This window comes from Peromyscus eremicus, chromosome 3 (genome assembly GCF_949786415.1).
Source record: "Peromyscus eremicus chromosome 3, PerEre_H2_v1, whole genome shotgun sequence".
NCBI classification, from domain to species: domain Eukaryota; kingdom Metazoa; phylum Chordata; class Mammalia; order Rodentia; family Cricetidae; genus Peromyscus; species Peromyscus eremicus.
This window is the reverse complement of record NC_081418.1, coordinates 34,223,508-34,234,451: the sequence shown is the minus strand read 5'-3', so window position 1 is coordinate 34,234,451 and position 10,944 is coordinate 34,223,508. Positions and strand designations below refer to the sequence as shown.

General features: G+C 41.7%; 1 protein-coding gene across 1 annotated transcript; it reads right to left on the bottom strand.

Moving 5' to 3' along the window:
• Positions 1 to 278: 278 nt before the first annotated feature.
• Wnt16 (Wnt family member 16) lies at positions 279 to 10,020 on the bottom strand. Its single transcript, XM_059256527.1, has 4 exons — positions 9,926 to 10,020; positions 9,478 to 9,737; positions 7,318 to 7,604; positions 279 to 969 (listed from the first exon to the last, which is right to left on the bottom strand). The coding sequence occupies exons 1-4, from the start codon at positions 10,018 to 10,020 to the stop codon at positions 505 to 507; spliced, it is 1,107 nt and encodes a 368-aa protein (XP_059112510.1). The 3' UTR covers positions 279 to 504.
• Positions 10,021 to 10,944: the final 924 nt, after the last annotated feature.

Sequence of the window (10,944 nt, the reverse complement as noted above, 5' to 3'; positions counted from 1 at the left end):
TATGCACAAACACTTAGTATAATTAATTCTATCAAAATACTGAGGAAAAATGATCGCTGTGCAAGCACCATGACTGGTTTCTCTATCTGTGTCCCTGGTCTAGGCTCTTATCCTAAGCCTGGACCAGGTCTCTGGGATAAGGGCGTTTTGCTCTCTTTCTTCCTTTCTCTTCTTTTCTTTTCTTTTCCTTTCCTTTCTTCTCTCTCCCTCCCTCCCTCTCTTGCTATCTCCCCCCCCCCCCTTTCTATTGCTTAGGGGACAGATTGATGTTCCCTATATGTCAATGTCTATTCCCAAAACCATCCAAAGGTGACTGCCAACCTTTTCAACGTTAGAATCCCAAGCAGTCCTCACGATCATCTTGTGATTGGATATTTCTCAGAAAGAAGAAATCGCAGATTGGCCCAGGGATCTGCTTCTCCAGCCCTGCACAGTAGGGGGCGCCCTCCAGATTGCAACCGTTGGTTGCTACTGCGGAGTCTCATGCTAGGCTGGATGGAGAGGTTACTTACAAGTGTGGACATCAGTCATGCTTTCACACCTCCTGCAGCGGACGTAGCAGCACCAGATAAACTTACACTCACACCTCTCCACGTGCCTGACCACGTGGGTGTTGTAGCCTCGGCCACAGCAGAGGAGGTTGCAGCCATCCGCACCTCCGGATGTACGGTTGCACTCTCTGCCCTGGGTCCCAGGAATACCCAGTTTCTTGTTCTCCACACAGTAGTTGGGAGACTTATGAACGTACAGCAGGTCGTCCTTGTGAATGGGTGTCTGTCTCTGATCTTTTTCTCTCCTGCGCATTTTCCTCTTGGTTTTGTCTGAAATCTGGATGCTGTTCTCATATTTATCCTTTAAAAAATGCCCAATCTTTTCAAAAGAAGACATAGTTTTCCAGCAGGTTTTCACAGCACAGGAGCCAGAAACTCCATGGCAGCGGCAGTCCACAGACATCAACTTGGCGACAGCCTAAAACCGACAAGGATTGTGTTCAGATGTCATTTGTGCCGTTTTTCATTCAACACCAGAAACAGTTACCCTAACCACTCAAGTTTCTTGCTCTTTCCTCCGTAAAAATGATGGCTTGAACATAAACCATCTTTAAGGTTGTTTAGAGTTTAAACATTTTGTCATTTATTTCTGTCTAAATGTTTTGAGTCTCCATAGAAAACTTTCCCATACTACATTAAAAACACTAGGGGTGGTACGGGACAGTGAGCTACCCTTGAGTGCCGCCAAGCCTGAAGACCTGAGTTGGAACCCTGGGAAACCACATGTTACAAGGAGAGAACCAATTCCCGCAAGGCACCGCACGTGCAGCATGGCATGTGCATAACTCCCTATACTAAATAAATAGTTACATAAAAACTGTAAAATAAATTTTACTATCAGGACAGCCACTTTTGCTACTTACCAAAGATGATCTGAAATCTCGTAGGGAAAAGTACTCTTATTTCTAATACCTCAAGCGTTTGGTGATGAGGAAGGATGCTGGTGCTTGCCTGTATGTTTCTGATACCACTTAAAGTTTTGCCATTCAAACTATGGTTCATGGACCACCAGCTCCAGCATCCCTTGTAAGAAATGTAGACAACCCTGCTCTTAAGCCAGATATACAGAATGAAAACTACATTTTAAACCAGAGCCCCAGGTGATTGTCATGCAAAGCACTAACAGGGTAGTTGACATGACTTTCACAGTGCATACAGAAACATCAGAAGAGTTTTCCTAGTAACCAATTCTCAAACCCGTGGAATCTGATTGGCTGGAGTGAGCTGCTTATATGATATGGTGGCACCCTGTGGCGACAACACCTGTTGGTTGACTCTATTAAGCCTCCCTAGGTTCGATCACTATAGAGTTAATTACGTCAGGGGGTAAAGGGGAGTGAGAACATGCTATGCCCTGGCCACAGACCACACAAGAAACCCTACCTCAAGTTAGATCATCTAAGGGAGAAGGAGCCGCGGTGCAGCGGCTGCTGACAAGTTCTTCCGCTTTTCTGGAAAATTAATTGAAAACATAGCTCCTATCCTTACTGGATAAATAGCATTATATTAACCCAAAAACTAGAAAGAGAATAAAGTGCCTATAATCACAACTTTCGGTAGGTTGAGGCAGGAAGGCTGTGGACTTGAGGCTAGCCTGGGCAACATAGTGAGCCCAGGCCAGCCTAGGCTGCAGAGTGGGAACTTGTCTGAAGAAAAGGAAAAGACGGCCATGTTTATGTAATTTTAGATTCATTTATAAGTGCTGAGTTCGGTTTATCTAACCTGGAGCACTAACCAAGCTTACACATACTTGTACCAGCCCATTGTTTGAGGTGTGGGAAGGTCTACATGCTCCTGTCCTTGATAAAGTTAGAGTAAAAGTTAAGATGCAATTTTCAATAACAATCTAGAGAGTTCTAAAATTTTAGGTCTCTAACCTCTTACATGTCAATATTGCTTCCTGCAGTCCCCAGACGATGGCAGAGCAGATGAATAAATCGTCAGGATTAGTTGTAGAGCTGACACTCTGTCAACATGCTGGGCAAATGAAAAATGAAGCTACCCGTTCAACAACTTGAAAATTATGCATATACTGTCACGAAAGAAGTTTAAATTCCACTTACAGTTCTTATCAAAACTACAAAATAACCAAGACTTTGTTACTATTGATATGTCTGCAGAACGGCATTTCCTAACATTCTCTGAACAGTCTAACCACACAGACTATTTCAAACAAGTAATATTGTATTGCAGCCTTAAATGAGAACATGTGATATTGATTTGTACAATTTTTAATACTTAGTAGCATTTAAAACAATCAATAGAATAGTATTAAGTCCTGTCCTTCCCAGAACATAGGACATAACTATTTTTATTCATAAAACTTCAAAACTAATAAATGTGTCTATTTACTAACAACACAGGGCAAAAACACCCTATGGTGCCCCAAGAACAACTTATTACATAAAGTACGGCATAAAGATAACCTGATTCATGGTATTTGTTATTCACAAAAGCCTTGTTTCTTTAAGAGGTCTATGTGCAGATAAATGTTTAAAATTAATGCAATCTGGCCACCTTTGTTCATATTTTAAGTGCCAAAGGATATGGGGGGGGGGGAAGAGCTCAATCAGTGTAGGTAATAAAATAAATTGTCCGAGAAGCCCCAGACCCGAGAGTAAGTGTATGTTTAAACCAGATCAGCGTTCCTGATAGTCATCACTCAGTGATTTAAAGCTGCCTTCCCTCCTGATCATGACTGAGAGCCCAACTTCCTTTTTTTAACCAGTTCAGACATGGGCGCTGTTGGTTTTCAAAGTGCGAGAGACAGAGTAGACACAATTTCAATGACACCGCACTCACTCACACAAGCGGTTTTAACGCATCCTCAGTGGTTAACCTGAGGAGGAAGAGGAACAAAAATCACCCTCATGAAGAAAAGACATTGTCGGAGGGTCAGTGGTCCTGGAAGACCTTGAGCCAGCAGGACTCCCTCCAGCTTCATCATAACTCTCCCCCAAACAGCATGAGTCCACCAAACTGCTGCACAATTTGAAAGAATAAAAAGAGGCTTGCAAATTCAATTTGTCACCTACTAAGCTTATACTGGGAGTTTGAAGGATTTACTCTAGAAAACAATTCTTTTTAAATACTGAAGTTGATAATTTTCCAGTATTATGTTTTTAAGCTTTTAGTTCTATGACTTTTGATCAAAAGTGGCCAGAGCAGAAGTAGAAGAAGATAATATTCTTTTAATAGATGTGACATATATTATTTTTCTACCCCAGAATTTACATATATAAATGGACTTCAAGAAGAAGAATCTCAAGCATTCCGCATACAATTTGAATGACGATGTCCCCATAATACTCCAAGGATATAACTCAGAATTAAAGTAGAGCAATCTAGTTGCTGGTTGGAGAATTTTATGAAATTCGGAGTTTCGGGGTAGACACATACACACAGGGTTTAACTTTGCCGACGTTAGTGTTTCTTGGAGCACATTTTCATAAATCATGTACTTGATCTGGTTTTATAGCAAGAAATTCTTTTCACTTAATATGTAGTTAATGAACAGGTACTTAGTTGTGATTCCAATTTTATAGAAAAATAAACAGTGTGGTTAAGACACTTGTCTTACATAAATTGGTGATATATGATATAAAGTCTTCATAACTCAGCAAGATAATGTTAGAAAAACAGAAAAACGAAAGTGGAAAACATAAGTGTATTTAAAAATATTCCAGAAACTCTCCAAAATGTGTATTCTGTATCTTTTCTGCTAGGGTTCTTAATTAATGTTAAAAAGCTAGTGTGAGCCGCAGTGGTGGCTCTGATGTTTTCTGGTAACTGGAAAAGAGAATAGCAACCGAATGAATTGTGTGTGGTTATGGGAAAATTCCTCTCTCTCCTCTAGTTGAGTTGTTAAGGTTTATAACGACGTCAACAGAGGAATGTTTTGTTAACTATTGCAAACAGATGTGCGCACTTTGGTGGAATAGTGTAAAACTATAGGAGAGCAATTAGGAAGGTGGTATTTAATCTACAGGGTTCCTCATGGAAGTTTTGGGTCGATATGTTTCTAATGAAGTGAAATGGGAAAATGGATCATTGGAACTCAGTGCAAAAGCAGAATCCGTGTAAGAAATGATTTAAGGACTAATTGCCTCACAATTTTGAGTCAAAGGTAATGCTGTGGGCAGAGATTGTTTTCTACATATTGCTTTATCCACACTTTACTAGGAATGACCACATTCTGTAACCAACATTTCATCCTGTCAGCCATTGGAGGATCTGTTTAACTTAAAAACTCTGTGAGTTAAGATTGGATGGGTGTGTGCGAAGGATTCCTATTCCTCTGACCCACTCTGTCCCTTTCTATCCCAAAATACAGTTGTGTTGTTCAACTACTTATAAATATTCTTGAAACAGGTCAATGAAAATTTGGGGTCTGCCCTTCCTACTTTGTTGAGTTACTCATAATAAAACAAATTATGGGGTAGGAAAACTTAAAAGTTTATGAGGTAGACATGGTAAGAATGGAAATATTTTAAGCACACCAAAAGAAATACCCATAAATATTCCAAGTCACATTATTCCCAGAAGTTCTGCCCCTGGAAGACATCACATCATTCTTGCAGCCAATCACCGCCCAGCAACATTATTCTTGGAGTCATAACTTTAGGAATGGTGTCAGAAACCAAGTGGGAATCAGAGTATTTAAGGTCAGCGGTTAGAAAATCATCTATCCTGCTCACAGTGCTACTAAGCGCCAGTACCCACATTTCTCTGAACGCTTTCCTACATTTTGAGTTTGGGATTTTGAGACTAGAAAAACCAACTCAATTGAATGCAGACCTTAAACTTTACTCAGACAAATATGCCTGACAGATCAAAATCATAATGGCTAATATTAAAAATTGAATCAGTTTCTTGTCCGTGTCAGAGAAACCTCCTTTTTGTTTATTTAGACTTTTTTTTAAAGCTAGCAGTGGAAAGAAAAATATGAAAATATTTTGAATTAGAATACTTCCCAAGAAAAGACCAACAAAAACACCCATGTATTACCCTCAAAATAACCAGGTAAATGTTTTGTAATATTTTAGGATTCCATCTAGAACAATGTGAGGCAAAAGCTTCAGTAAGAGAAGCTGAAATTTGCACAAAATGTGCACCTCTGTATGGGCTGAATTGTTCTTTGCTAATACAGAAAAATAGCAAAAATCTATGTAAAATGGAGAAATTGAGGTTTTTTTCCTAGCCAATAGTATATTGTATTAAAATTGATGCAGATCAAAAAACCAAAATCAAAATGTAAATAACTGTTTAAGACCAATATTAAAAATGATAGAGCCAAATATAGCTACCTAATTTGAAAACATATAAGATGTAATAAAACTGATGTTATTAATAAAACTAAATTTTCTTTAATACAAATGTTTTAGGTTTTCATAAGCTCAGACACAACGATATTTATTTAAGAGTTAATCATAAGATGAACTTCTGAGTTTTGTTTTTTGGTTAAATTTTTAAATCACTATTAAACCTTTTAAGAGTGATGAATAATGAATACTTACGTAATTGTTTTCTCAACTTTTAAATAAATATAGTGATTTGGTGTACCCTGATGTTTTCCTTGAGCTTAATGCTAGAGCTTAAAAGAACATATGCTAATTGCATTTCCTTCTCTCATATTAAAATGCTATAAATAATAAATATTTCTTTATTTAAATTCAATCAACATCTCATTCTTACTTTCACAATGAAAAACCCCAAGGGAAAAAAAAGGTATATACCTAACTGTGGTGCAGAATAAGAGCAATGTTAGTGAAATCAAATAACTTTTCTGACGCTCCTAAATAAAAGTAGGGAAAACTTGCATAACCTATTCATTGATTTTCTTCTGTTCTGTTTTGCCTTTTTGAACTGCATATTCAAGTTGAATAGAACTGTAAATGAAAACTTGAGAAGTTATGGGTGATATTTGACTGAGTCTTCTGGCTTTTTGTATTTTAAATGAGGGCAGTTAAACAAAACTGGCTAGGACTTCCAAGCATTGTGAATGAGCCCCATTATTCACTTGCCAAAAAATGTAAAAAAACAAATGCAACATATACTTTAACTATTCCTAAGAGATGCTGCAAATTGTCTGAATTTACTTCAGGAGGATGTGGCAGATTGTGGTAACAACATTGGGACCCTGACAGGTTATTGGAAATTCAAAATAATATGTGTCTTGAAAAGTTTATTACGGCAGAAAATATGTATTCATAAAAATGTTACAGTCTTTTAGGAAAGGTACCGTGAATTGCCAAACAATTCAACAGTGTTTTAGAATCCAAACTTTATTGTACCAATAGTCAGTAATGTAAACATATAAAAACTAAGTAGGGTACACACATATTTCTTGTTAAGAAACAATTTTAAAACCAGAATTCATAAAGGAGTTGACTAGGTGCTAGGTCCTTACATTCATCTCCTCTCAACCTATCTTTAATATAGCTATATTTTAAAATGTCTTTACCTTTAATACAACCGTAGCTTTATATTCATATTCTTTTATAGTCTTAAATGAACTTTATAAAATTAACAATTTTACATAAAACGTTTGCTTTACAAAAAAAAATTATAAATAGTGGCTGCATATTCCCTAAGAGAGCTTACCAATGCAGTCAATACACACTCATGAAATGATACATACCTATTTATTTCTTATACTGCCAGTGTTTGGTTTTAAAATCATTGGCGTGGATTCACCCAGAAGCACTGACCCCAAGTACTATTTACCCGATGATGCTGGAGTCTTACTCGATTCTCCAGTACGTACCTGCCTTCCCGCTTCGTTGTTGTGCAGATTCATGGCCATCAGTACTTTGCTCTCTTTTCCTGTGGTGTTGCTGATGGGGAAATCTAGAAACTTTCTGCTGAACCACATGCCGTACTGGACATCGTCAGAGCATCCCCCCCAGTGCCAGCCTTCACTTGGTGAGCCACCATTTTGCAAGGTGGTGTCACAGGAACATTCTGTCATGTTTCCAGCACTGCATGACCTGGTTACAGAGTGCACCAGTCCTGCAGCCATAACAGCATAAATGAAAGCTGTCTCCTTGGTGCCTAGGGAGAAAACATTTGATAAATTGTAGAGCCATCGTTTTCTGTTGAAATTCAGTCATAAAGCCTCTTACTCACTGTCTTACGAGGCAATCAGTTTTTCAAGTGTTCACAATGGATGGCATAATGAAAGAATATTGGAATTATTGAAATAAAGGAAACCTACTATTTTAGACTTAAAAGAAACAGCATTATTTTTTCAGGATTCCATATTATGGGATGTCACATGCCATATTGTCACCCACTCTCCTCATACATTAAAATTCATGCTTGTTTTTAAAATGTGTAATCCTCAATAGTACCTGTCTTAGTATTTCAGACAGTAGTAGCTCATTAGTATATGTTAATGTAAATCCTTTGCATGGACAATGTAAATGGGAACCAAAAGGGAAACAGATTCCTTATCTTTTTTTCAAAGTGGGCTGCAGTCACAAAATAAAAATGGAAAATTTTGATGTGATTTTTCTTTGAATAGACAAGATGAGTCAGAATGCAAGCTAAAATTAACAAAAATCAAGACAATTGGTAGATAAATATTCCTTTCCTTTCACATTAGAGATACGATTTGAAAAGGGGAGAATATAATGAAGATCACTGATACTAAGAAGCTAACATTTTACGCAGCACAGCTGACCTTATAGTCATAAAACTAACGGAAAGAAGATAATTGCAGACTTGCAAAAAGTCGAATTGTTGTGGCAAAGTATCCTATTTTGAAACAGTTGCATTTTGCACTCTGTCAGTAGAGTTGGCATTAAAATCTTTGAAATCAAAGTTCCATTAAGACATTAATAAAATAAAGTAGAAAGGACTCAGCAGGCGAGTTTTTTTTTTTTTCCTTTTCTTTCCAGATGTTTAGATTGGAATAGAAACAGTTTCACTCACGCCCATTGTCCAATAAACCTCTTCAGCAGCGAATGCTTCTGCATCCCAGCAACTGCTTAGGACACATCATTTTTCTCTTTCTTACTTTTCTTTCTTTCTCCTCCAGCCTCTTACCCTTCACTCTCAAGCCCCAGGCCAGGGATCTATCCGCAGCACTTGTCAGCCAAAACTCAGAGCTGGGAAGGCGCAGCTCTGGGGAGGCGCATGCAAAAACAGAGCAGAGATGGGTCAAAGGTGCTGGACGAACGGAAACGAACTTTAAAAAACGACAGCGAGCGCATCTTCCAATGCCTCGGGCCTAAAACTCTGTGACTCTGCTAATATTCCGGGAAGCATCCTGGCTCCGAGAACCGTTATCCTTGCTAAGACGCCACGCACGTGGAAGAACTTTTTTTTTTTTCACTGAACTTTCCCGTACCGCGGAAAATGCGCCCAGTTAGGGAGAGATAGAAGGAACAGAAAAACCAGGGGAAGCAAAAGAAGTCGCGCTCAGGTGACAGTCCCTTTAAAAATCACCATTGTGCACTAACCCTGGTGTTTCCAGAAGTCAATAAAACGTGAGGCTGTCCTTCAATTAGCCACTTGTCTACAGCTCTGTGCACCACAGAGCTGCTTAAATCAAAGCAGATGCGGCAGCGGCATTCCCGGCTGCAGACCTCATGTTTGTCCAGCTGGTCACCCACGGAGCAGGGCGCCACAGGGTCCGAGGGGTCGACGGGGTGGGGACTCATAGTTTTTTCTGCAACTTTGGCAGGGGCCACGGGAAGGACAGAGAACTGCAGCCCCTCTAAGTGTCCCTCTGTCGACCTGGGGTGTCCCTCTCTAGGGCTGCACCTGCGTGCTGGGGTCTGGCCCCTGTCGCCCCCGTTTCCCTATTTGAAGATCTCGCGAGCACCGGACGGTGCAGTCACTATTCACTCTATCGGAAGGCACTAGCAGAAAAGTTGTCGCTTTCTATGTCCCGCCAACCCCAAGGGTCCCGGTGACTCACCGCTACTTAGCTCATAGCCAAAGAGGGGACTGGTGGCGAGCGAGGCGGAGGTGGCGGTGGCAGTGGCGGTGGCGACCATGCAGTTCCACCTCTCGTGTCGGAACTGGCTCCTGCACTCCTGAATGCCCAGCCGGGCGCCCTCGCGGATGCTAGGCAGCAGGTACGGTTTCTTCTTGCACAGCTCCTTCTGGCGGCTGTTCAGAGGCAAGCCAGCGCAGCCCAGCTTCTCCGGTACCCCAAAGGAGGCAATGCCCAACCACCTGTAAGACACGGCGCCCCTGCGGTAAGTCCCCCCTCCCTGCCCTCCTCCCCTACCCCAGATGCATTAGGTCGGCGGTCCCAGGGCCTCGGCTCCTCCTCCCCTGGCCTCAGTTGAAAAGTTCCCTGGCACGGGTCATCCCTTTGGCCACCTACCTACCCTTCACACCTCCGCAGCGCCCATACTCACATCCAGTTGCCCTGGGTTCCGCAGGGGAAGAGCGAGAGCACGGCTGCCCACAGCGCACACAAGCTGGGCAGGGCCAGGAGCGCCGCTCTGTCCATGGCCCATGCATGGAGTCCCCCAGCCCCGGCCACTCCTCTCCTTTCCCCTCTCTCCGGAGGCCCGCAGGGCCTGAGGTCAGTTCCTTAGCACCCAGTTGTTCCTTGCTCTCTTTCTCCTGGAAGGTAACATTAAAAAGGGCAGCAAGGACAGAGACCACCAGCAGTCCCCCAGGCCCCAGCAGGATGAGGTGGAGAAAGGAGCCTAAGGTCCTCTCGCGCAGAGGTGGATAGGAGCTGGTGATGCCGGAGCGTCGCTCACATTCCAAGGTGAGAAACTTCTGCTGGTGTCTCTGTGTCTCCATCGCCCCAGGCTTCTCCTCGCATCTCCTCCCCCGACCCCGCCTGGCGCCTGATTGGCCCAGCAGCAGACCCGTAGCTCACCATCTGGAAACCTCCATCTCTCATTGGCTAACAGTGGGCTCTGCGGGGGGCGCTCTTGGGCTGAGCCTCCGCGACTGTCTGACTAGACCTGGGAGTGTCATGACCTTTCCTCCTGTCACATTGTCCTTAGAGGAGGTCACTGTGAGACTGAATCAATCTGAAGAGCAAAGAAGTGATGGGCATTTCTGTCTTAGCATCCTTGGGTGAAAATGTAGCTGCTTTACCCAGCCACATCTGGATTTATCCTCTGAGTAAAAAGGATAAAGGCGCGTGGAGGATGGGGGTGGGGGGCACCTCGCCTTTCTTTCCTGTACTTCTCCCTGGAGAATTATCTTTTTAAAGTCAACAGTTGGTACCAAAAAAAAAAGCTGATCTTTCGACACCCAACTTGAGGTCCTCCTTGGCCGCAGAGTGGATAGGTGAGAAGTTGTCAGGGCTGTGTTCCTCGTCATTTAGATACGCATTTGTTTTCAGCATAGCATCAAATCTGCCGTATTTTAATTGGGTTCTGTGATGGCTTTTCCCATTTGTCTTGTTTCTGTA

Excerpts from the sequence above, each read along its gene's own strand:
- Wnt16 (XM_059256527.1), bottom strand. The coding sequence starts at position 10,020 with ATGGACAGAGCGGCGCTCCTGGCCCTGCCCAGCTTGTGTGCGCTGTGG. Across the intron at positions 9,738-9,925 it reads GGAACCCAGGGCAACTGGAT|GTGGTTGGGCATTGCCTCCT; the intron begins GTGAGTATGGGC and ends CGTGTCTTACAG. Across the intron at positions 7,605-9,477 it reads TGGCTATGAGCTAAGTAGCG|GCACCAAGGAGACAGCTTTC; the intron begins GTGAGTCACCGG and ends TTTTCTCCCTAG.